This window comes from Cryptomeria japonica, chromosome 9 (genome assembly GCF_030272615.1).
Source record: "Cryptomeria japonica chromosome 9, Sugi_1.0, whole genome shotgun sequence".
Classification (NCBI taxonomy): domain Eukaryota; kingdom Viridiplantae; phylum Streptophyta; class Pinopsida; order Cupressales; family Cupressaceae; genus Cryptomeria; species Cryptomeria japonica.
In genome coordinates, this window is record NC_081413.1 from 282940130 (window position 1) to 282966448 (window position 26319).

Sequence of the window (26319 nt, forward strand, 5' to 3'; positions counted from 1 at the left end):
AAGAGAAATATGCTTTAGAATTGCATTCATTAATCAAGGCCCAAGGGTGTTGGTTCACCCTCTCCAACCAATCCTATCCCTATTTGTCCTTTCTTGTCACGTTCTAGTCTGACATATATTGTAGCATGTGACTAGTTTTCACATTAGTTCACAGCCCTGCTATAGTATGATATTTGCATCCCAGGTTGCACGGTTAAGATAGAATATAGATATAGCATTGGGAAAAATATTTGAACAATTAAGTGCATATTTCAATCCATTCACAAAAGTTTCAGCCATCAAAAGCAACTAGTAGTTTTTATAAATTATTTTGTTCTCTTCTTTGAGTAATTTTATTTTCTTTCAATTATTTTCATATTCATAATATAGGTTGAAAACCAGGAGGTTTGAGCTAGGGTATTCTATGAGGAAGCAAGGCATTCCCTCTAGAATCACTACTAACATCGAAGGCCACTTTAAGCCCTGTAGTAGTGAAGAAGCTCATAATATGCATCCATTCCAGTGGCTGGAGAGAAGTAGATAAATGTCATTGAGAAGGAGCCAAGTCATGCTGCCAGAAAGAAGTAGAACCACATTACCAAAAGGAAACATGATAATAATAAAGTAAAAACTACTAAAATTATAATGTTGTACTTGTGTTGATATTTAAGTTTACAGATATGTATTTTTTCTGTTTTAACTGTTTTTATAATGAATATTCATTATTCAGTAGACTTTTTGTCCAGCATTCTAACATGAACAATAACAAAAAAAAACATATTACAATTTCAGTCTTTACAAGATCCTCAAATAAAAACCTGTCTCAGTCTTTAGAAAAGAATTCAGATTTCCAATTTCTCCTGTTGCTTTCCCTATTTTCCATTAGTTTTAGAGTTGGCACACACTGCCATTAAATATTTGCCTCACCATTAAAGGTGTTTCGTTAAAATCTACCTTCTTGAAGTTCAAAAGAACACAAAAGCTTTCAATGCAAAACAAAAGTTTTACAGAGATTTAACAATGTCACAAAGCAGAGGAAGGTAAGAAATTTTATAGTGGAATATGACACTGGAATAGTAATCAAAAAGCATGGATAAGATTGAAGGTTTGAATTTGAAACTTAAGACTGATTTCTCAATTTTCCTTCTCTTGATGTCTCTGGAATTCAAATAAATAAGCTGATTTATTGGCCGAGAGGGAATCAATTTAACAAGCAGAACAGGGGCTAAACCTGTTAAATTTTGAAGTTTGTTATTGTATTATGGACCTAGGACGAGTATAAGGTAATTTAAATGAAGAGAAACCCAATCCATAAACCAAGCTCAAGTATTCTGTTTCAAAATTTTATTCTCTTAATGTATTTTACTTTATATTTCATGAATATGTTTTCCCTTCAGCCTTTTGGATAAGAGATATGTTGCAGATGGAGAGTGGTGTATTTGATGTAACTAGCTTGACATGGGATTTTCTACCATTGCGATTAATATTTGCAAATCCTATCAACAAAAGATCATATAGTTAAAATGGGATTGCTTGTACAACAAATTACAATTGCATTTCTCTGAGCAAGTATTATTAGATAGTACTAGAGGTTCATAATTCAATAATGGGATATGGAGGAACAAACTATTATTATAAAAATCTGCCAGTGACCGACCATAACTAGTGCCATGTTTTAAGGCATGCAGAGAAAATGCAGAAAAACAATTGAAGACACATAGAGAGGAACACTGGGGAGCAAGAGCATTTAAGAAATCCAACAAGAGGAGAGAAAGAAGAGGGAAGGTGGAGATACCCCAAGAAAGAAAAGCAAGGAGGGCAAACAGAAAGAGAACAGCAGCAGCAGTGTGTAAAGATGATCTAAGAGAAATTTTAAAAACAAGATTGAAGTCCAAGCCATTTATAATTTTGTCAGAAAAAATAATGGGACTGGACTTCAATGAGAAAATTCTTACTTTCTACAGAGAACAGAAAATGCCTCTGTTACTGGGTCCATAAAAAATGAGCAATGTCGCTATAGCTGACCCACTGTCGTACCAAAAGGGACAGGAGTGGCAGTGGTTTTGGGGTTGCCCTTCCGTCAGTTCTTAAAAAAATCTTCAGATTACTAAAACAGTTGATAAGATAAAATAATTTGAGCCAGTCTGAAATTTCTGAAACAGTCAATAAATTAACTTATAAGCCTTTCATTATCACATTGCATTGAAAACCAGAACGCCTGGAAGAACAGGGCAACATATCCTAATCATCATGGCTTTTTGAAGTTTCAGGGTCCTTTCATCTCACCAAAAAATGCTTCCTGTAAATGAATTTTTCAATGTTTTCCTGCCAGGGAATATATTCATTTATATTTAATATTTATATGGAATATTTTCTCAATTCATTTCTTTTAATAGTCTAAGTTATTAAACCAATCAATAAAAAAAATCTAAGTCATTAGGTTTTTAATTATATAATATATGTATTTTATATTTATAAATTCTATTTATTAAGTTGAAATGTTTAATATAGTTATATAGTTATTATAAAAGTTTATATATATCAGCTGTACCAAACCCAGAGTAATAAAAAAAAATTGTCATACCAGCATACCCAAACTCCAAACCTGTATCCAAACCAGTAACTTTGAAAAAAGCCTGCAACGCTGAGAAATTGAGGATGGATACAGGAACCGCCTGCTCTATATAAAATGTACAGAAGATGAAAAGGAGGCTTATCAATAAATTGAAGAAGGTACATCTTTTAAATCAAAGCAGATGGTTAATGAAGACCACAAGACCACATGATGAGCTAATGACAGTGATGGAAGGTCACAAGGCCTTCATAGAGAAGATAAAACAAAAGAGCAAATAATAGTTGCAATATTGAACCACTGGAGTTGAACTCAAATAGACATTTCAGAGCAAACAATATTGAACCACTGGAGTTGAACTCGAATAGACATTCCAAGTTTTGGGTCAATGGTTTGTGGTATGAATTTCTGATCTCCTCAAAGCAGTTTGCAAAGCAAAGAAAGGCAGCATAAAGGAATTTTATCTTTAGAAAAACCCATGAACGTAATTTCAAATCTATGATGCCTCAATTGAACAATTCTGAAGAATGTTCAATCAAATTGCAAGCCTGCAATTTGCATTTAAGAGGACAGCGCTGCTATATGGAATTTTTATATTTCCACTTATAGTCTTCAAAAAATTATGGAGAACCATCCAGCTCAGATTTTATGTACAGCTGTGTTATCTCCAAGTTTCACTGAGAGTTCCAAGTCAAGTTTGATTAGATTATGTACTTCGCTATACTAAGATAGTATGGGTAAACCTCTCTACATGTTATGCAATTTACACTTACAGGATAAATTGAGTTTTCAATAGTTATTTATCATGTAATTTAGGTTTCAACAGTTATCTGTTATATGAGTTGCCTTTAAAGTAAAAATGCCAAGAGAATATTAGAAATGCATGGGAGTTTTCCCCCATCTATAACCCTAAAGCAGACATATTCAACTCAAATTTCACGATTCTAATCTGTGTGGTGTTCTTGTTGGCTACACTATCTCATCTTTTAATTGGAGAAGTGTGGACCAGTTGTAAAGTTTGATGATCAAAACATATAAAGCGGGTGCTGCCTATAATTACAATGTACATTATCTGCAGTGTGGTATAACTGTTTAATCCTATTTAAACGATATATTCACTTATAGCAGGAATCTATTACAGATGGAAAAACAGAAACTTTCATGTTATAGAGCTCAAAGCTGCAAGTATCAACAGGAACGCTTGATTTTGCCAATAACCAAAGATTAAAGCACTAGTAGAAAGTGAGAGCTGCACAACTATGCAACAAAATCAAAGCAATTTCTATGAGCACAACTGTTTTATGTTTCTAATACAAGTAATTAAGTTCAAAAGCGGGTATCTTATAAATTTGAAATTAAAGCTGAAATACCTGTAGAGGTGTGCTAGCACAAACATTTCAACAGTTCTCCTCCCTAGCTCTGTGAGACATTTTTCATCACAATCAACAGAATCCCTACCGAAATCGTCACCTGAACCTCCATCCTGCAAGTGATACAAATAAGAATATTAACAACATACTAATTAAAAAGGCATTACATATCCCAAAAACTTTTTCAATGGAGAAAGAGACCAGAGAATGAGAAGCCCAAAGAAGTGAATTGCATTCACCATTCATCCCCTACTCATGCGCCCCATCCACCCTACTAACAATTACTATGAGGTGCTTGGGCGCTAAGTGTGCAACATACTCAAGAAAAATGTCATAGTGTAATGAATAATCATTGAGGTAATCTTTTAATGACTTAATCATACACGGGTAAAGATTAAATCTAACTAAAAATGCCCATGGATAAATAAATCACTTAAAATATTACTTGTACAAACAACTATTCCCTTAAAAAAAAATAAAGCAACACAAAAAATATAAAGAACTGTCAAAGCCCTTGTACATTGGGATTATTAACATTCTAGGTGAAGTGAAACAAAGAGACAAAGTATTGACTACGGAATGTTAAAATCCACCAAAAGAGTGCAAGTGACATTTTGGAACGTTAAATGCAGAGAAAAAAGCATATACAAATTGAAAAATGCCATATATTAAAATATTCAGTACCACATCACATAAAAATAATTAGTAACAAATCACAATATGCTATGTTTGCAAAGTAAAACAAGTTCACATGAGTTGGCCCTTAGCATAAATCCAGCAGACATTTGATAAGAACAACAATACAAGAATCCATGTGAGATAAATCCATATTACTTTTCAATCACTTTCATTTCATTAAATACATCTTTAAAAACCAGACATTCAATGGGCAAACTTGGCTCGATGGACATGTAATATTTGATTCAGAGTTCTCCGATTTTGCAGCTACAGGTAGCACACATGTTTTAGCAAATCCATGTACATAAATATATTAAAAATAACATTTAAAAAAATATAAAACTACTGTAAGTGTACGAGAAAAAGGCATGCAAAAGGCAATACTACATCCCAAGTGCTTTTTTTTTTCAAATTTTGAGACCATGGGTACAACTTTAACTCGGTATTTAACATAAGTTGAACTAATAAGTGTTGACCTGGAGTGAAATGATGTTCACAAAATTGTTCCAAGTGCAATTTGATAAGAAGACAATATTAAAAGAATCATGTCTGATCAAGGATACTGAAACTCAGGCAGCATATTATAGAAAGTGATTGCAAAAGTGTTGACTTGGTGGTCAGCACCACCTTGGGGACTCATGACATGGCTTAACGGCCTCTCGTGGGTCGGGTTAAATCTAGCGTTTGTATCGGGCGTTGAAAGTTCGAGCTTTTGGCATAACGGCAAACAATTCCAACAATTGGTATCAAAGCCCTGGGTCACGGGTTTGAGTCCCCCTTCAATGGGTGTTGAAGGCTTAGTTAGTGTTGGGGGGGGGAGATTGTTGACTTGGTGGTCAGCACTTCCTTGGGGACTCGTGACATGGCTCAACCGCCTCCTATGGGTCTGGTTAAATCTAGTGTTTCTATCAAGCGTTGATAGTTCAAATTTTGGCGTAACAGCAAACAATGCCAACCATAGTTGGACTACTCGTTGAATTTTCGGCGAGTTTTAAAAAACTCGCTGAGTATTTTTCCCTGTCGAGTTTTTGCGACTTTAACTCGCCAGGTTTTTGGCAAAAACTCGCCCGCCAGTGAATAAAGGCAAAAAACGGCAAAAATGAGTTTCATTTCATCATTTTTTGTCATGTATTTTGCTGAGAAGGGGAAAAGCACACTCCCAAACACTTGCAAACTGATTTCCATCTATTATTTTTTCAAGTCAGTCTCATTCTCTTCATTAGAATATATACATTCTTATACTTTAAGTTATATTTCATATAAATGTTGGCAAGATGTTTGAGAGTGGTTTCAGATCTCTAGGGGTTATAATGCAAATTCTAGGTTTTAGAAGATCTTTTAAGTTTTCAAACTTAGTCCAATTTTAGTAATCGGTATGCTCCTATCAGCATTCTCTCACTCTCTCTATATCACTCACTTTATCTGCCCCAAATTTTAGACCTATCTATCTCCCTATCACTCTTCCTCTATCCCCCTCTCTACCACTCTCCATCTCACTCCCCCAAGATCTAGGCCTATCCCTCTACCCGTCTCTTTCTCACCCTCAGACCCCTGTGAGGGGTACTACCCTCAACCTAATTTTATTTTGCCGATGCTTGGTGGCAAAGTTGGGGTGGAAATACCCAAAATCTCAAAAAAATTGCCCTCAAAATCCTATATCAGCCTTGTAGTCCATCCAGTTGTGAGTGCAATTGGAGCTTGTTTGAGGCCATCCACACGAAGAAGAGGAGCAAGTTAGCTAAAAAAACGCCTCAATGACCTTGTCTTTGTGCAATATAATCTTCAATTGCGCATAAGGAAGGTAGAGGAAGCACCAACTGTTCCAATTGATTTGGATGATATAGATCCTTACAATGATTGGACATCGCAGGAGCAGCCTCCATTGTTTACAAAGGATGACATCAATGATTTGGAGAGGGAGGCTACGGAGGAGGGGGATGGATTTGGTTTCACACTAGATGACATTAAGGAGGATGAGGAGTCATTGTTAGTGTCAGGTGCAGCAAGAAGCTGAGCTACATCCAAGATGGAGGACGAGCCACAGCCTAAGCCAATCATACTGAGCGAGGAGGCACGATCAAGCCTACAACAGACTTCTAGGACTAGACCCTCTAGGTCTACCTCTCCTCTAGTTTTTACTAGAGCTGGGAAGATGAAGATGTCATTGTATATATTTATTTACTTTTAGTTCTACAAAAACTATTTACTATTTTGCTTCCAGCCATTAGCTTTCCTCATGAGGATGCGATTTTGCACCCACTTTGCATTTAAAATATATCTAGACTCGGCTTGTTTTTTTGTGTTCTCATTTATTGACTCATGGGATGCATCTTCTCATTGAATTTTGCTATAAAAAATGCATTTCTAACTAAATTTAAGCCTTGGCCGAGTTTTTTACCGAGTATTGGCTATGTTTTTTCCAAGTTTTTTTTTCGGGCTTTGGCAAGTTTTTGGTTTTGGCAAGTAGTTCAACTATGATGCCAACAAAAAGCAACTAAAAACCCAGCAATTTAACTCAACGGAGAAAGGAATTTAATATGGATGACCATATAAGTACATGAAATGTACCAAACCCTCCAAAACTTAAAATTAATCGAAGTATTGCCTGGGTAATTCTCTCCATATGCAAAAATATGTATTAGAAAACATTGTTCTAACTTCTAAGAAATATTTGTGGGATAGTAAACCCACACCTAGATAGATATCTTGACTTTGATTATATGAAGCTCAAATTATAGAAAAGATCCATCTACCAATGCATTGTCAGCTTTTATTCTTCTCACATTTCAGCTAACCAAAATTGCTTTTGAAGGAGGAGACTGATACATCCAACAAGCATATCCCTTGTGTGTTCCAATGGAATCCTACTCCTTAAAGAGAGAAAAACACTAGTTGTTCTAATCCCAATCCCTACATTAAGATTAGTGGTGATGACATCACAATCTTGATTGTCTATGCTAATAAACTCGGTATCATTGAAAACAAGGCCAATAGTATTCAACAAGGGAAAACTAATACTTGTTCTATTTTTATTTTACAGATCTTGGCCTCTAACATTACAGCTTAGGTGCAAAGTTTTCACAACTTGATCGTGATATTTTTGTATTACAAAAGAAGTATTCCAAACCAATTCTACAAGAGTCATGATTTTTCCATAATCCATATTAATGAGCAAAGTATATTTCAAAAAATTACTGTCATTTTATTTTGCATAGTTATTTATATAGACATGATATGCTCACTCTTTTAGAAAAGTTTAGGATGACAAAATGTAATCCAATATCAACCCCTATGGAAGTTGAGATTAGACACTCAACTTACACCAATTTGCCACACCAACCACTAAATTCATTTATCATCAATTGGTAGGTGGTTTGACTTATCTTACTACCGCTCAATTGGATGTGTTTTGCAATGAGTTATCTTTATCCAATTCATGTCCAAGCCTCAACAAGACATTGGGAAGCTACAAAATGAATGCTTTGATATGTCAAAGGGACCCTAAACTCTAGCATTCAACACCAACAATCTATAGATTTCACCCTATCAAAATATACTATATCTGATTGGGTTGCATCAGTGAATACTTGAAAATCGACAACCAAATATGTTTTTACTCTTGAATATGAAGTAGTTTCTTGGTAGAACAAGCTACAACATACGGAGTAGTTTCTTGGTAGAACATTTGAAAATCGACAACCAAATATGTTTTTACTCTTGGATACGAAGTAGTTTCTTGGTAGAACAAGCTACAACATACGGACTAGTTTCTTGGTAGAACACTTGAAAATCGCCAACCAAATATGTTTTTTTTACTCTTGGATACGGAGTAGTTTCTTGGTAGAACAAGCTACATCATACAATTGCTTTATCTTTCACCAAAGAGGAATATAAGACAGACATCAATATAGGTTGTGATGCAATATAGCTGCATTGAATACTGGTTGATCTTAAACTAGACCAAACAACATGAAACTCACTTTCATGTGACAACCAGATTGTGCTCAAGACAGTGAAGAATCCAGTCTATCATGCCAAAACAAATTGTATTTCAGTTCAATGCCATTACATCTAGTCAAAGTAGTCGAATGCTCCTCTACCCCTCCCAGGCACGTGTATCCCCATATCTGTATCAGATACAGATACGATGTGGCATGGATATACATCAAATACCATTCACACACGTGCCCAAAAATCCTTGATATTCCAACCATTTCGGATACTGTGTGATTTAATTTTTTTCTAAATTTGCCATAAATCTTCATAAACTTAATTTATAAAAACTTCATGCGAAATTTTTTTTGGTATAAACAAAACCTACACCAAATGTGTTACATCCATCTTTCATGAGCAATTTTATTTTTGCTTAATTGGAGATATGATAATGTTATGTGAAGTTAATTGAGAACATCAGTTTGATGAATTTGAAGAATAATTAAATATTAATTTGAGCAGTTAATGCTTTGTTTCATGGATACCTTGAAGAGTAAAAAGATTATGTCTAGCTACTTTCGTGTGTCTAAGTGGATGCAGTAAATTCCATCACCCTCTCTAAGTTGCCATCATTGCCAAGATTCTTGAGATAAGAGTTACCCTTTTGGGTTTGTCTGGTTGCCCTAGAATCATTAGTCACGAAAAAATTGTTGACCAATTGTGACCCAGTTTTCAGCGATTTTTTGCATTCAAGTCATGTTAAAATCATGTTAAGAACCCCAAAAAATGGCAAAAAGTGAAAAGATCATTGTAAAAACTCTCAAAACCCTGGAAAAACTCGTGAAATTACTGAATTGACCAAAAATAGGGCCAATCCGAGATGAAATCAAAGTCAATGTGGAATCTACATTGAAACAATTTGTTATTTTGTCCCTTAGTTTTCTTTCCAACCTCAAAAAATCTCTAAATAAAGGAGTGGGAGGAGCAATGGCAATCATCAACTGAATTTGAATCTCGTTTTCTGATGTAAGCAAGTATATAATTAATATTGTACACTAGCTTTAAAATTAATACTATTATGCACTATTATAGATGGCACTTTAACGAGGAAGGAGAGACCCCCATAGTTTATTATTAGTACAATAAAGTATTTTTAAAATTTAAACTATGATAGAGTACGATTATGAATGTTTCCTGAGTCACTCCCAACCATTCCTTGAGGTGTGCATCTGCATTGGCCCCAATTAAGATCTAAGTGAGTGCAACCAACAGCATAATCTGTTGGGCAGGCAAAACTTATTTAAATTTAGCCTTCTTTAGCTGTTTTCTCTTGGAAAAATGTTTGCTTCCTCCCTCGTGCTCCTTTTTTGCAGCAGGCTACTGACTTCTCTCTGCCTTCTGTGAGTTCATTCCAGTCCTATATTGCAGATAAGTGTGCCCATGACAAACACTGCCTGTTCCTTGATAAGAAATGTGCGTCAATATTATTTTGCTTCATCACAGCTTTTGAGGTTTCTTAATTTATTGCTCGGCAATTAAACTCCAGATTTGAAAGAGCATTTAACTTGGTCTTCCAAGCTCCAGACCAGCAACTGTTTTATTTTTCTACACTCAGTGTGGCTGTTTCTCTTTAATTTTCTCCGAGTGACTCTGTGGGGCACAGAAATCTTTGCTACATCCTGCTAATGTTTGTCTATATTTTGCTCCTTATCATTTAAGCCATTAATATCGAGAATGAGACAAGCCCCAACAAGGAGGAATAGGTTTTTTTTCCGTTTACGTGGAAGGTTATTAAAGGTCATCCAGGAGGAATGCAGCATTCTTAACAAATGTGGTGGTAATGGAAGCATAATAAGATTGGAGCCTTAAAAAGACAAAAAGGAATTTCATACTTCAGGCAATATAAAAGTAACAAGCAATTGCAGTCTTACCATCTTTGTATGATCCTAATATGCAGTAATGTAGTTGAAAGCAGTAAAGAGATTATTATCAAAGTCACAACAACAATATTATGGGAATAAGCAAAGCAACTACAGTAATAATATAGAGTTGTTGAGATGCATGAGAACTGATATCATAAAAACAAATCAGCCAGAGACTTGGAAAGTGAAATATCTCCTTTGGATATTAGTGTCAGCTCTACCCTTCACCCTTCCTCGTCCAAAAAGTTACTTTGTGATTAGGAAGACCAATTGGAAAGAGAAAGAACCCACTGAACACATGAGGAACAATGAACTCTTGAAAGGACACCCAGCTGTACAAGAGTCTTAAAGTTGCTTGCCTGAAGATTTCCAAAAATGAAGAAATGATAGGATTTCAAAATTATCTGGCCATAGAAATCAATATGATGGAAATGAAATAATTTTAAAAAAATTAGTATGAGAATGGTTAACCTTGGCAAATTTTTGCCCAAAAACTTCATCATGCTTTTCTACAGTGTTGAGGCAAAAAATATGTATAATGTCCCTAACAAAGAAGATATCCATATTTTTAATCCAAAGCCAATGGAGGACAATCATGTTTTGAGAATTAATCACTTTCTTCATTTATGATCTGATGTAGAATTGTAACAAGGTGGTCAGAAGCTTAGACCCGGCCCCTCAGTATTTGTCTGGTATTTCTGCCTTGATATTGTTTACAATTTTGTTGTTCTGGTAGGATTCTGTCCTCTTCTATTTTAATAATATTAAATATAATCACAAAAAAGGTATACTAATCACATCTACAATTTCATACTGGGTCTGCACTGATTGAAGGTTTGTTCTCTCGAGAAGAAATCATAAAGAAATCAGGCTTTCTGAGTGTTTGCATTGCTCTTAAGCGCACTTTATATTTACAAAAAGAGGAGATTCTAACAACAGCGATCAAAAACCACAAGAATGAAATTGGTGTGCTGACATGTGATAAGGTGGCAAAGTGTGCAGGGCTCTCGCACTTGTGAAGAACCATGTTGTCCATCCTCCCTGTAAGCATCGCAGAACTGCTTTAACTCAAAATGAAGGTCACTCAACCAACTAATGCATTGCTAAGTTTACGGCTCTCTGTAGCAGCTTATGTAAGTAATTTTTGGCTTATGTTCTGTCATATGTTCATAGTTTGTGTAAGTCGGAATTTTTGCTTACTGAATTCTGTTTTGTATGTAAAAGTCCTCTGGACAAGCTCAGGCTCAAATACTTCTGGACGTCATGTTTATAGCAATGTAATGGCAGTATTATCTGTCAGGTGTAGGGTCCTGTTGATGTGTATTTTGTACACGACCAAACACAGAATAAAATACCCAGAGGTATCTTATCCTCTCTTGAATAAAGTCTCCGAATGCTGAAGATGTCGCAAAAGGATCAATCGGGATAACTTCAAGGTTCTGCTTTGTAGGATCTCTACTTGTGTATAAGCACCAGTGGTCGTTGTGTTTGCTGTTTCTTCAAGGGGCCTTACGTACTTTCAAAGAAAGCTTGTCCGTGCTACTTTCTTTCAAATGAGGGAACAGGATTTTCCTAATGCTGACAAATTTTCAAAAATATCAAAAGATAAGGGTTTCAAGGAAGAGATACTTAAACTAATCCTAAGGATGACTCCATGAAGGCTAGACTTGATAAGATCCTACCAATTTCAGTATCGCCAAGAGATTACAACTCTACTGGAATTGATGCGATCTTCTAAGGGGATTCAATAACTTTCAAATCATCAAGGATATAGATACTATCAAGGAGATACATATCAATACTTCTAATGATGATTGAATTCTTAATCAATCTCAATGTTTCCAGTTGACCACAAAAGGCGTTCTTACAATCAGTAAGAAGCTAGTGGTTTGGAATGTGAATCTTATCAAAGATCAAGCACAACACTTCGTCCTTCAAACTTAGAACTTAAATGCTAGTTCAATTGAAAGTGATTCAAGAAAATAAACAATCATGAAGATAGCCACAAGTATTGCAATAAAATACCATAACTTCAATATTTTATTGATCTCATAACCAAATGGACAACAATTGTTCAAATTTCTCTCTTCACTACTCAATTTTCCTACAACAATAATTTATTTCTCTCCAACTTTCTAACTTTTTTACTCTAAACTCTCTCTCTAACCCCTAAAAATGAAATGAGTGAGGGCATATATAGCATCCTCAAATACAATAAACGGCTCAGATCGAAAGAAGATCAATGGCTGAGATTATGACACCTAAACCCTAATTAGGGTTTGTTACAAAAAAGTCCCCATTTAGATAAACATCATTAAACCATAGCCAATAAAAATTTGGCACAAAAATCAAGGAGACATAGACCAATAGGAATTAAACTGCCACATCCTTTCATAACCACTTTTCATCTAGGACTTTGTTCCCTTTCCTGTGCTCTTTTCTAGCATATTCAATGAATCTGGACACAATTCCTTCAATCTCAACAATAGGAATCTCAGGAAGATTCTTCATTCGTTCTTCCAAGTGAAGGACTTGATCAAAAGCGGTGAGAAGAGTTGTCTCCCAACTAGGCTCAAATTATTTGGTCTTCTCAATCAGGAACATAGTAGCATACATCTGATCTCGCTGTCTTTCTGTGACGATGTTTTCTTCCTTGCAAAAGCTGACCTTGATTCTGTCTTCCAACTCTTGAATGTCCACTTCTGTCTCAACTTCAATTCGTCGATCAAGGATGGTACACAACACCTCAAATACCTTGTCTTGGACTGGCTGGATGGCGCCTTCAACTTGACTGCATCTTGCATTGACATCTTCAAACAGAACTTCCTTCATTTGGAGCAAAGCTGACCACTCCAGGAGATTATGAGTTCCTCCTTCCATTATCTTTTCTTGTGCTAGAATCCGTCTTGGTGCTCCTCTTATCACTTGCAAGACTAGAATGATAACATCTCTAGTGTGAGTGAATGCATCTACAGTTATCATCAGATTATGGATGATCTCAAGGACTTGGATAGATCGATTAACTGTCTTCATCATCCTTGTTGCAAATTCAATAGCTACTTTGTAAGATTCATCAATCCAAGAACTCATAAGTTGAACCAAGCTCTTCACCCTTTCTGCCTCACCTATTGATTCAAGAGGGAGTGCATGTAAAGGAGATACTGCTGGATCCTGACGTCTCAAGGGCTGATTAAGATGACTAAAATAGTTCCTGCAAGCACTGACCTCTCTCTCAAGCTTCTTATTCTTTTCCATTTCTTCTTTAAGTTTGTCTTTAAGTGCTTCAAATGAATCAGTTGCTTCTTCCATTGCTTGCTCGGAGGTAAGTGGACCAAGCTCAAATGTTTCTAAGTCATACTCTTCTGCAAGAATCTCATCCTCATACTTATCCACCACTGGTGTAGCCACCTGTACTTTTCTGGATCCTGCCTCATCTCGAATTACCTTTGACATCTTTGTGGCCTTCTTCTTTTCCACCACCTCCTGAGAATTCCCTATAAGGCTCTCCAAGTCAATTGTATGATCTTCTTCTTCGACCACAACCACCTTTGTCAACCTCTCCTTTAGCCAATCTGGAATAATAAATCTTCTTTCCCTTACTTGTATTTCTTTAGGTAGAGGTCCATCTTCCCTGAAAGGAGATGTTGCTTCATCATCATTCTTTTCTCCTTGTTGCTCATTATTCTGTACCATGGATTCCATAGACTCATCAATTCCATACACTATCTGCCTCTGATCTTCTCCTTGACTTGCTTGCTTCTCATGCCTAGAAGATGTGCTTGGTGGACAATCAGGATTCACTTTCTGCTTCTTCTTGGAAGACTCTCTTTTCTCAGGTCCTTCTTTCCTCTTCGATCCTTTGGAATGAGAACCATTCTCACTCACACTCGCCTCTCCTTCTTCTGGTCTTGTTTCCAAGGTGAATGTCATGGATACATTCTTCTCCTTTAATTTCTAATGTTGTACATCCACCCATCTGCGAGTGCAAGCTAAAGCAAGAGCCATTAAAACTCTTAAGTCTAGAACCTCTGGCTCATTCCAATTTACCTTCACTCCTTTATCTTCCTTCTCATAGGATGATTGGAGGTATTTACCACTATCTTGGGCTTGATCAGCAACTCTATAAATCTTGCATTTCCTGATGAAATCTAAGGGTAGCCTGGAATGCATCTTTCTTTTGACCTCTAAATCGTCTGGGACATTCATCCAAAAGTCATCCACCTGAAACTCATGCTTGTACTTCTTGCCGACTGTCTCCTCCATATAACCATGAGGATCAAAATTCTCTCTCGAGGCAAAGGATGTGAATGAGTATAGAGATAATTCCTTTTCTGCATCTTCCGCGGCTTGAGTATTAGGGCACACTTCAACTGAATTCCCTAGTATGATGGGCACGGGAATTCCATTTCCATGCTTGTGTCTGGATGCCTTCGCATAAGCTGCCAACTGTCTAGTCACCTCAAGTAGTACTATCTTGTCTGTTGGATATCTTGGCAACATGTAGGGAGGTGAAGGACACCCATGAACTCTGATGTATGTGAATTTTGGAAACTGAATGAACCATGCACCATGCTTCTTCACAAGCTCTTGTGCGTCCAGAGACAGTCGATTGTGAATCCCACCTTGCAATATCCTGGTAATATTCATAGTGAAGGTGTCATTGACTAACTTGTAGTCACTTCTAGGTGGATAATGCAGTTGAACATAAGAATCACAAACTCTTATTTCTCCGAGTCCTCTTCCAATCACTCCTCTGTGAGGTAGCCCTGCATACTCGAAACTCCTGACTAAGGCATATATAACATATGAGCTCATGTGGAATGATTTGGTGGGTCTTAGCCTTCTCAACTGCACAAGAAGAGCTTTTTGAAATTTCGCTTTGGACCCTCTGGAAGGGTCAGGAGCGAAATTTCCCTTCTTGTCCAAAATTCTTCATTTTGCACACTTCCAAATCTTCAAAGGTGACAAGAATGTTTGATCCTCCCTCCAAGATACCCTGCACATCAAAATTTAGCCAAAGTTAGGAAGAAATAAGCTTCAAGATGATTTTCACTCTGGACCCTTTGGAAGGGTCAAGAGCGAATTTCTTCATTCTAGGCTAGATTGCTCAGTTTTCATGCAAGGATTTTCGCCCTAGACCCTCTGGAAGGGTCAGGGGCGAAAATTTTATCTTAAGCTTGATTCTGGACGTTTTGAACTCCAATTTTCTTTGAAATGCAAACATAGACTTTCCTCATGTATCTCCATCAAGATCCTGCTTTTCACTAGGCAAAAATGAGAACCTTTCAAAATTTCGCTCTAGACCCTTTGGAAGGGTCAGGAGCGAAATTTCCCTTTCCAGGCTAGATGTTACCTTGATTCACTTCATTCTCCATTAAACTTGACCAAATCAACTCCCTTGTCTCATTGACTCAGACCGGAAGACAAACAGGACTCTGACAAGAAAACTCTCAATCTAGACCTAACCTGACCTGAGACCTATTCACCCTGTTCCTTGATCTAACCAACTTGACTCTCCTGAAAGGCATAAACTTGAGGTTTCCGGCAGACGATCAACAACTTCCCAAAACTAGGCTAGACTCAGCTTGAAAGAAACCCTAAAATGAGCTTCCAAGGATTAGCCCTAATCTAGCCAACCCAGGCCAAACCACTCACTCACTCAAAAACCTAAAAAGCAGAGAGAAAAACAAGCAAAAAAGAAAGCAAAACCCAAAGCAAGAAGAGGGGGTCCCCATTCTAATGGGGCGATGTGTGAAATGGTCACAACAGGTCCTGTAATTGAAACCCTGTGTAGCTAATGTAATCTTTTTACTATATATAATGAAAGTATAGGCTTCGAACTTTTACCCTCAAAAAAATACTAATCATGCAACTCGGTAATTAGCCATTTGAATTTACACCTTAGTGTCAATGTTGCACCTACGTTGCAAATGGAAATTCCAGATCATCCTAATAAATTGCTGTAAATATTGTAATACTGTGATATTGAAAGCATATATATAATATTTGACTGTAATCATTAACATGTCAGGATATTATTTATCAATTTATAAGCTGAATCTATAAATAATCCACTCCAAATAGAGTAATACAATAGAACGGTAATCAATGCTTACATTTAGCAGGAAAAAGATGTCCTACCACAGTGCATCAAATAAAAGAGATATATTAACAGCACAACTGACTCCTTTTCGAAATCATATATTCAATTGGAATCCCCGCTTTTTGCAGAAGCCAAACATAGATCTGAGATGAATAAGGATCTGTCCAAAGTTCCAAATTCTATTAAAAATTAATAAGTAATGATCTTAAACATTCTCAAGACCCTACCACTATCTTTGTGGTAAAAACTCAATTAGGATCTAACGTAGAATTGAATAACTGGGAATCAAATTTTGCACTTGACCATACTGTGCCTTAGTCACAGACACAGATTACTATGGCACTGATGACTCGCTATAAAAGTTGTCTCGCTATGAAAATAAGAGTAATTTCCCATTGACAGTTGCATAACACATTGTGTATGACATTCTTAGAGAAGACAAAACTGTGCATAAATATGAAAAAAGGACTTAATCTTTCCTGCAGGCCAACAAAAATTCAGTCGTATAGAAAATTATTAGGTTCTATAAATACAAATCTGATGTATTAAACACCCAAATAATGATGGTCAGAGTACTTTTGAATTTGCATTCCAGGTGATGAAAATCAAAAACATTGACAGGTTGACAAAATCTGAATCTGTCCAAAAAATACTAAACTTGAGCTTCCTGTGTCCATTTGAATTAACCGCTTAGGTAAGAGAAAGATATGTAAAAGCTTGACAACTATGTATATCTTAACCAGGCAAAAAAGGCAAGGAGAGGGGAAAGAGAAAATCATTCTTTTCCACAAGTTGCATGAAACACTTACCACTGACTTAGTTTGTAAATGTCTTAAATATTTGATGCTAAAGCCCAGCAATCATTAAACCATTCATGCCACAGAATTACAGTTTGAAATATAGACTCGATTAAATGTCAGTGTGTCAAAGAGATTACGCCTAGCAAACAGTTCTTTCATTGGTGAAGTTAGGTGCTATAAATTGGTCCTAGTTATTAAGAAAAAAAATGGAACAAATTACTTAAGCTTTCTCACCATCCATGATATATCACCTACAAAACCACTTCCCAAAACTCTTTCCCTCACCTTTGTACGATTCTGAGGGCCCTTGTCATCCTTCAATGGTGGCAATGGTTCAGTTGCAGCCCTTTCAAGCAAAGACAGCACATCATCAGCCAGCACAAACACATCTTTCTCCACACAAACAACAGGTGGTGATATATCCTCCAGGTCCATGCTTCTACTTTTTCCCTTATTGTTTGCACTCTGATACTCAAGAGCTTTGTAGCCACTATAGAGAGCATCCATAACTAAGGTAGATGTAACTTCTTTTTCATTGAAAAAGCGCTTGACAACCTGTTTAAGGATGACATCTGTTTTCTCTCTTGACATGCGGCGCTGCTCATCTTCATCAACCGCTAACCAAAAAGTGCAAAAACTGCAAAAATCTCAAGCCAAACTAGCAGCTCTTTAGAGAAAAGAGAAAAAACAAACTTAAAACAAAGTAGAAATTGATATACAAAAATGTTGAAGTAAGTTTCTATGCTATTAATTTTTTGCCTACCAGACAACAGTATTTACAGTTACCCAAACGACAACATCTCTTATGCTAACTTTTTTGGCATCATAATGCTATATAACTAACAGTAATAAATTAATAGTACCTTGACCATTTCGCTGTGTCCTCTCTCAATTTCCCAAGCTTTTCCCGCTTCTCCTCCACAAACCGTCTACAAATTGCTTCAACATTGGTTATATATACACGAACTAACTCTCTTCTATATTGGCAATCAAGGCAACGAAAAGGACGGTGTGGATTTTCCCTGCATCATGTAAGAATGAAAATACTTAAATAGCAAAAAAATTGTTAAACTGCACAAGGAACCCAAGTAAAAACACAAGAAAAAGTTCATTACTCATATCTACTCCTTGACTGTATCATGATTTCTATATTTATGGGCAAAGCTAGAATATTTCCAAAAGGTTAATTGGTACATCTAGTTAATTCAAGATATATCACTACTTAGAAAAATTTATGACAATCCCCTCTCTATTCTCAAGTTAATTGATAGGAAACAGTAGTAGGAAACTATATGGTTAACAGAAAAGAAAGAATAATGGTTATCATAACCTATAAATGGTGAATTAACATGATTACACCAACAATGTGCAAACCTGATAACCTGAACTTGTGCCTTGATAACAAGTGTATCAGCCATTGTAAAACCATCTAAAACTTTTGACACCTCCATAAATTTTTTCCACCCCCAGTCATGTTCCTTCTTACAAAAGCGATGCAATGTATCTGTGAATATCCATTTATGGACACTGTCAGAGTAAAATGAGTCTATGTAGTCTTTTACACTAAAAATGTTCATATAGGCATGAAACACACCTGAGTATTTTGATTTCTTTGGATCTTTGTTTACAACAGAAATTGTGAATTGTGCAAAATGACTCCATCCTGCAAACCGAGCAGCCATAGTTAAAAAACATTTCTCGATCAAACTAGAGGAATAACATTCATGATTTAAAACCATTCAAAAACAAGAACTCCAAAATCCAGAAAAGACTACAGAGCTTCCAAGAAGAAGATTGGATTCAAGACCTGGCAGGAGTTTGTCATAATCAGCAACACAGAGGAAAAGTGAGAGATGATTACAGACATCACAGCCCTGGGGATACACTAAAATGTACCTGCATTTATAGAAAAACAAATAAATTAAAGAATAAATTGCTTCCTTATTTGTTAATAAAGGTGAAATTTATTTGAAGATACCTAAGGAAAATAAACTTACCATTTATAACCACCAACTTCAAAAACATTACTCCGGAGCTCTCTTTTGCTAATTTGAGAGAAATTCTCAATTCTCCATGTAAATTTGCCATACAATTGCGAAGGTCTTAGACCTGTATGAATGAAATAAATAAGAATACACAGCCATAATGCATAAAAAGGCCACATTGACTTGTGTTTGCGGCCAAATCTAAAAGAACAAACACATGAAACTACAATTCCCAATATTATTTTACAAGATAATTTAATGTAAATATTAAGCTTAAGAAAAAATTCAGCATGCCAAATCATTGAACATATTATAATGCAGGTTAATCGTAAACTCAATTAGGCTAAGTATTGGAATCTGTCGTTCCACTTTGATTAAACTGAGTTTAAGCTTCTCTCCTTGAGAATTCACAACATCTGCATGTTGCCATTTTATCCATACATTGTTGGAAGTGATTAGCAAGCAACTGGACAAGATACAAAGCTGTGTCAATGTCTTAATTATTGGGGTTTAGTTTGCACTTTGCACAGGTTTTCTTACCAATTAAGTGGCATGCACATGCTGGGTGTTTTGGCTTTAACTACTAACATCCTCATCACTCTTGCATATGATTTTGTATTATGGGATTGCTAAGAACTACTTCACACATTTCTCTTCTCACCATGAATTAAAGTTCACTCATAAGACATGCAGTATGCATTAATAATGACCCTATAGGAAGCCAGCTATTTAAGATCATAGTGGCATAAGACACAGAAGAAACCAAAACAACAACCTAGTCACACTGAAGTCAGTTTCATTCAATAGCAAACACTCAAATGCATCACTGGGGCATATGCTGATGAAATCATTGGGCATCTTGCATGAATAAATGTAGACACACAAAAATTGACCATACCCACTCATTGTAGCTCAACCAATAGACTTCATAAAGTAACTATACAAAAGACTGTCATTATGTAAACGGTGAGGACAACTGAAGATCAACTTTTGAAGGAGAGAAGGAGATCAGCGTTCCTTGCCTTGTTTATGCAATGTATGGAAGTACCAAGTTCAGGAATGAGGTAATAATTATAAATATATTCTTGAAGACATCAATTTTCAATAAGTGGGCTACAGCAAAAAATTATGTTATGCATCTTGCTGAGTCCAAGTTTTTCAACTATGCTAAGTAATAACCCTTGATAACAACCTTGATTGCATTGGTTTAATAGACAGGTAATGCTATGCTCACTATGTTCGGGGCAACATCATACTCAACTACCTTGTCTGTTGCCTTTGACATTTGTTTATAATTTTATAGTCTAAAATGCTTTGCTCTTACGGTAAATTCCAAAGTGTGTCTTAGACAGAATTTGCCAATCAATTTTGGCATCCCCATCTTTTCCGTGTTCTCACCATTACTCAGCATTTGCGGACCCAATGCTCACACGATTAGGAGATGGGCAAAGATTTGACAAAAATTGTTTACAAGTCATGCTCGGCATCTGATTATCTACATACTATTAAACATTTTGTTCAAGACTTCATTTGTGGGTAATAAGTAATAGGAAAGGATCACAAAATCATTCTTTGGCTAATACAAACAAAACTCACATTTCTAAAAGAAAAACAGTTATGAGAGATTCCTCTATAAATGAGAAAATAGACTTCATTTGTGGGTAATAAGTAATAGGAAAGGATCACAAAATCATTCTTTGGCTAATACAAACAAAACTCACATTTCTAAAAGAAAAACAGTTATGAGAGATTCCTCTATAAAAGAGAAAAATCACAATAACACCAAAAGAAAGATTATAATGCTCAAGTGATTAGGAGATGGGCAAAGATTTAACAAAAAATGCTTACAAGTCATGCTCAGCATTTTGATTGTCTTCATACTATTAGTGCAGTTCCATGGAGGAAGAAAACCCATAAGATTATAGGGGGGTGTAATAAAGAACATATCTCGGACAATGTATAAAGAAAATGTATCAATAAATTCTCCTATCTTTTTCATAAGTCTCACCACAATCGCCATCAACAATTATAATTGTTAATCATCCCGAAAACTCTGAATAGCACTACATTGTATAATATGTTTCTTATCCAGATTTTCATAGTCCAAGTAAGATGATGAAACAAGAAAATGGGAAAAAAACTTATGTTGAATAACAAACATTTAGCAGACATTAATATACAACCAGAAAGGATTGATTATTGTAAAGTAAACTTTGTTATTCAAATGTAGTAGCATACATATGCAGATCATTCTCTAAACCATGGTAGAATTTCTGCCCACTTGAACTTTGAGAAAATGAACACCTTCCACATTTTCAGCAATCAATGTACAAAACTGTTGAAAAATAAGAAAAGGCTGGCAGATGTTTGCCAGTAAATTAGTAATTACCTGCAAATCTTGGTCATTAACATTATTAAACTGATAAATATTTATCAAGCCTTCATATTGCTATTCAAATTTTGTTGGCTAACATATTTTGTAACAACTTCTTCACATTATTAGTCATGTAATGTACACATTGAATTGACTGTGGAACTCATAATGAGAAAGATCTTGTACTATTTTCTACTTCAAATCTAGGTGCGTGGTCAAGGAGACCATGGGTCATATTGGGTCTCAGTGTGTTTTCACGCCACCCAATAAGAGCCAACTCCAGCTGAGGTCTGACACATTTAAATGAAAGTGAACAAAAGAGGTGAGATTATGTGCAAGTTTCAGGTAACCTCAGCAGACATCCACTAATCTTGGCATTTGATCCAAAAGGAAATTTGTCTAGTACATTTATTCCTGTCAAGGTGTGTGTTTTAAGAAAAGTTTTACTGGGTCAGAAAATTAACAGCTGCAATGCCGCCTGTGACAAGACATATATTTCTCTTTTGATTAAATAGCAAGGGATATATTGGGACACTTGCTTATAATTGAATGATAATGATTACAAAAACAAACACCTATAGATCACAAAATGCAAAGCAAACAAAAAACTCAAAAAACAACAAATGGAGATTAGCCTCCACAAAACAACCTTCCACCTAGATACTATAGAAATGGACTCCAGCTCCGAACGCCTTGTGCAGAGAGTACACCCCAGCCGACCACTTCCTTCACTCCCACCTTCTCCTGCCCACCCTAACTGCATCCAGCCTCATTGCCACTACAAGGCACGTCAAGTGCAAGAAACTTCACTCCATGGTAAACCTCTGCATGCTTCAGGGATCTCACAAATTTCCCAAAGTCAAAGGAGGGCTAAGCAAAAATGCACTGGACACCTGCAAATGCCTGACAGAATGAATCGCCATCAGATTCTCTACTGTTTTGCCCAAATCAGAGCAAAAAGCCCTTAATTCCCATAACTTCCTATAATTGTAAGGGTTTCCTATTCTAGCCAGACAGACATCCACCATGGTCTCACTAAAAAGAAACTGGCCTCCTTAACAACTACATCTCTTAGCTCCTTTGTCAACATAGTATTAGACAAGGTCCAGCAGAAGAATCCTCAAAACCACATCCAGCATGGCAATGCTAATGCTGATTTCTGCACAAAATCCTCCCAGATGGAAGCCTTCAACCTCAGAGGACTAAAATTTCCAACAACTGTCTTTCCCAATAATAATTTAACAAACCCAATTGTAGTCATATCCTTGCAAAAGAAGGTAGCTCCCAAACCATTCAATGCAGATAGGGATCACGAGGGCCACGAAAATCTACAGATTTAGCCATTGAAATACTAAATCACACCAGAAGAAATCCACCTAAACTGAACGATTCCTACACCAGCCAACACCATTGCCAAAGCATGAAACAAAACAATGGAGAAACGAAGCTCAGAGCTACCCACAAATAAAAGCCCCATCCACCAGCTCCTATATTAAATTCACAGGCTTAATATTCATTAAATTCACCAGCTCCTATGTTAAATTCACATGCCTAATATTCACTAAAATATAAACATTGTATGGGGACACAAGGAAAAAAATGTGTTTTATCTACACAGTTTTTCACATACTAACAATGATAAATCCAAAAAAGAAAAGAAGAAAAACAGAACAGCAACAAGATAAATAAAGAATTATCCACAAAAGATTGATGCTGTACACTAATCATTATCATGGTGAAATAGGTTTGCAACAGTGAAGATGTGTTCCAGCTGTGAAGCCATGCATGTGCAAACTGCACCAGAGCTGGGAATGCAAAACACCTCAATTGGCATAATTTACATGCAGTAAGGCTCTAGTGAACTATAATCCTCCTCAGCTAGCATAACTTGTTTGCAGGGATTGAGGCTTTGAAGCACTGGGCCAGCTGTACATATACAATAACTATATTATGCTACAGATAATTACAAGAGCGGAGATAACCCGAAAGGTGATTCTCATCACATACTCCCTAATGTAGGAAGAGTGCGTTTTAGACCAACAAGGTGATCAGTTGTTGGTTTTTCTTCTTGTTCTCTTTTTTTAACATATCTAAGATTAGACAGAAACTTGTCAGTAAAAACATGGAATAACCTGAACTAGAAAGGGCTGGTAGCTCAAGTGGAACAGTGCCCCAAATTCATGGGCATAGTCATGGGAGGTTCTAAAATCAAGTCCATAAAAAATATCCAAATTTCAAACTGATGGATGCAGTCTGTAAAGGCGCTTTGATAGCCTAAATCTTTTGAAAAATTAAATTAACGTGTTCCAGTAAATAGCCAGAAAAACTGTCCAGCTTCTACCTGTTCTATCAGTTCAGTGACATAAAATTGTGCTATTCTGCCTGATGAATTAGGATATCATAGACTTGTGGTAACAATAGAGTCTGTTCCATTTTGAACAAACTAACAAAGCAAGGAGAGACTGAAATATTATGTTCTCAATGAGGGAAACTAATATATGAAATTATCAGGGCAGCAATCAGACAAACACCGTTAGCATGTCAATCGTCCGTTCCCATGTTCAAGCCAAGAACATTTTGCAAATAACAAAGGTCATTAGAAAGCAACTACTGGTAAAATTTTGGCAATGGTTGTTGAATGTAATATAACCAATTTCATCAATCAAATGCATATTCAATTTGTTGATCAATTCAATACTCTTCAATTTTCTGCCCACATTTACTTTGATTCATTGTTGTTGTTGTATTCTGGTTACTCCTACAGCAGTTTCAAAGGGCACATACAGGCTGCTGCCCTCGCCAGGTTGGATCATGAAATTCGACATCGAAAAAAAAATCTGGTTGAGCGCATAATAACCTCAGTATCTGGAATAAAAAGGGAACGAAACAATTTCTGGAAAAATTGCAATCTGGTTAAGTATACTCTGGCAAATTGTAGTATTTCATAAAATGGAAACATTTATTTTCTTATATCGATATCGAACTGCGTAGTTTGAAGTCAATGTCGCCCAAAACTGAGCATAGGTTAATGAAGATTGACTTGAAACTAGGCAGCTCAATCTACATAAATCATCACATAAACTGCAATATCTTAATTAAAAATAATAACATCACAAATAAGTTCTGCAGAAGACATCACAACCCAATGTCATCACATCAGGCTGTCAGCGAACAAGGGAGCTCTAAGACCACAAATGACCCTAAGTCCTCGGGACCACACACATCCATAAATTCGTGACAAAAGCAAGAAAAAAAACACCATGGAATTTTAAAAACCCTAGAAGCAAAAGTCGAAAGATGAGAAAAGAAGTACCAGGATCATCTTCGTCAGAGGTGGATGGGCAGGGGCACTGCTCGTGCTCGTGTTCGTGCTCATGCTCGTGCTCGTGTTCGTCTTCCTTCTCGCCCGATCTCCTTTCCGCCATGCCCATTGATGTGCCGTTTTCCCCCTTCAATTTGCCTACTCCCATTACACTGAAAAAGCAAAAGTAAAAACAATCTTTGCAGAAAAACCTGGTTATCCGTGCTATATTTAGCAAAATCTAATCTCTGGCAAAAGCTGCAAGCCGGCCAAATTGTGGTTTCGTTAAGCTGGAAATTGAAGCAACTCAATTTGACCTAAACAAAAATATATGCCTCACCAGTTGGGAGAGAGATGCAGCACGGTTCAATCATGGAATAGTAAATCAGTGTGTAAGGCTCAAAGCGAAGAAGCGTTTTTTGTTTTCCTTCCCTTATATCTTGTTAAAAGCTATATTTCCCTGACGCGTTAGGGATAGGGAAGGGAAAATTTAGCGGAATTGGAAACTAATTTAATTCCCTCAGCGTTCGCGTCCAATTGAGCTCAAGGTCAACAAGACATGAAGCTAATGTCGCTTCTTGTGGTTTTTTCTTGTCAAAAAAATTACTGATTTTATTTTTCAAACTAGGAATTAATAGTTAGTATTGTGAAAATTGTAAAAAAAAATATTTTGATCAAAGTGAGCTTAAAAATGCCATGGTCAAAATATTTTGATCAAAGTGAGCTTAAAAATGCCATGGTCTTTAGATCTAATTAGATCAAGTTTGTTGATAGGGAATTGGATCAAGATCATTTTTGCAATCACAAATTTGAATCTAAATTTTTTAAATCTTAAAATCCAAAATCAAACCTTCACTTAAAAATTGATTAGAGCCAACCTAACAAACATTTTTTTTTATTTATTGTTATATTATTATTTTAAACATTCACTTAAAATTTCTGAGAGCAATGAATAAAGAACATATGCATGAGAGCATTGCGGCAACACTTCTTAGAGCATATGTCCACATATATCACCATATGCATCATTGAATCCTTGCTTGTTGTCTCTAATCTTAGTTCATGGTTCTTGAATTAGTTTGTTTAAAGGCCTAAATGAGGTCTCAAACATGACCATTACAAATCAATAGATTCCCCAAAGCTATTGTAAACATTGTCAATTTAATTGGCAAATAGATTCCAACATTTAACTTCTTCTTGATGATTCTTCTAGGTACAAGTTCAAGTTAGCATTTAATTCGCTTTCGTAGTCATATATGTGAACGGGCTAATTTGCATACTTCAAAGCAATCTCTAATTAGA

The 26319-nt window shown here is 36.1% G+C and overlaps 1 protein-coding gene across 7 annotated transcripts in view; it reads right to left on the minus strand.

Annotated features, from left to right (window-relative positions):
* Positions 1-25548, minus strand: part of LOC131042148 (TNF receptor-associated factor homolog 1a) — a 58817-nt gene extending 33269 nt beyond the window's left edge. For 2 of the 7 annotated variants that reach the window (XR_009105127.2, XR_009105128.2), the window contains exons 1-9: positions 25358-25548; positions 25030-25215; positions 19355-19466; positions 19165-19253; positions 18952-19020; positions 18732-18861; positions 18221-18379; positions 17643-17994; positions 3922-4034 (exon numbers count right to left, since the gene is read on the minus strand). Coding sequence is in view for 5 of the 7 variants with exons in the window: in XM_057975474.2 (XP_057831457.2) it covers positions 3922-4034; positions 17643-17994; positions 18221-18379; positions 18732-18861; positions 18952-19020; positions 19165-19253; positions 19355-19466; positions 25030-25215; positions 25358-25391 (1244 nt within the window). In the remaining 2 variants the exon portion in view is untranslated. The remainder of the gene's footprint in view (positions 1-3921; positions 4035-17642; positions 17995-18220; positions 18380-18731; positions 18862-18951; positions 19021-19164; positions 19254-19354; positions 19467-25029; positions 25216-25357) is intronic. The other 5 variants (XM_057975474.2, XM_057975476.2, XM_057975475.2 and 2 more) reach the window with 4 other exon arrangements.
* Between the last annotated feature and the right edge of the window lie 771 nt (positions 25549-26319).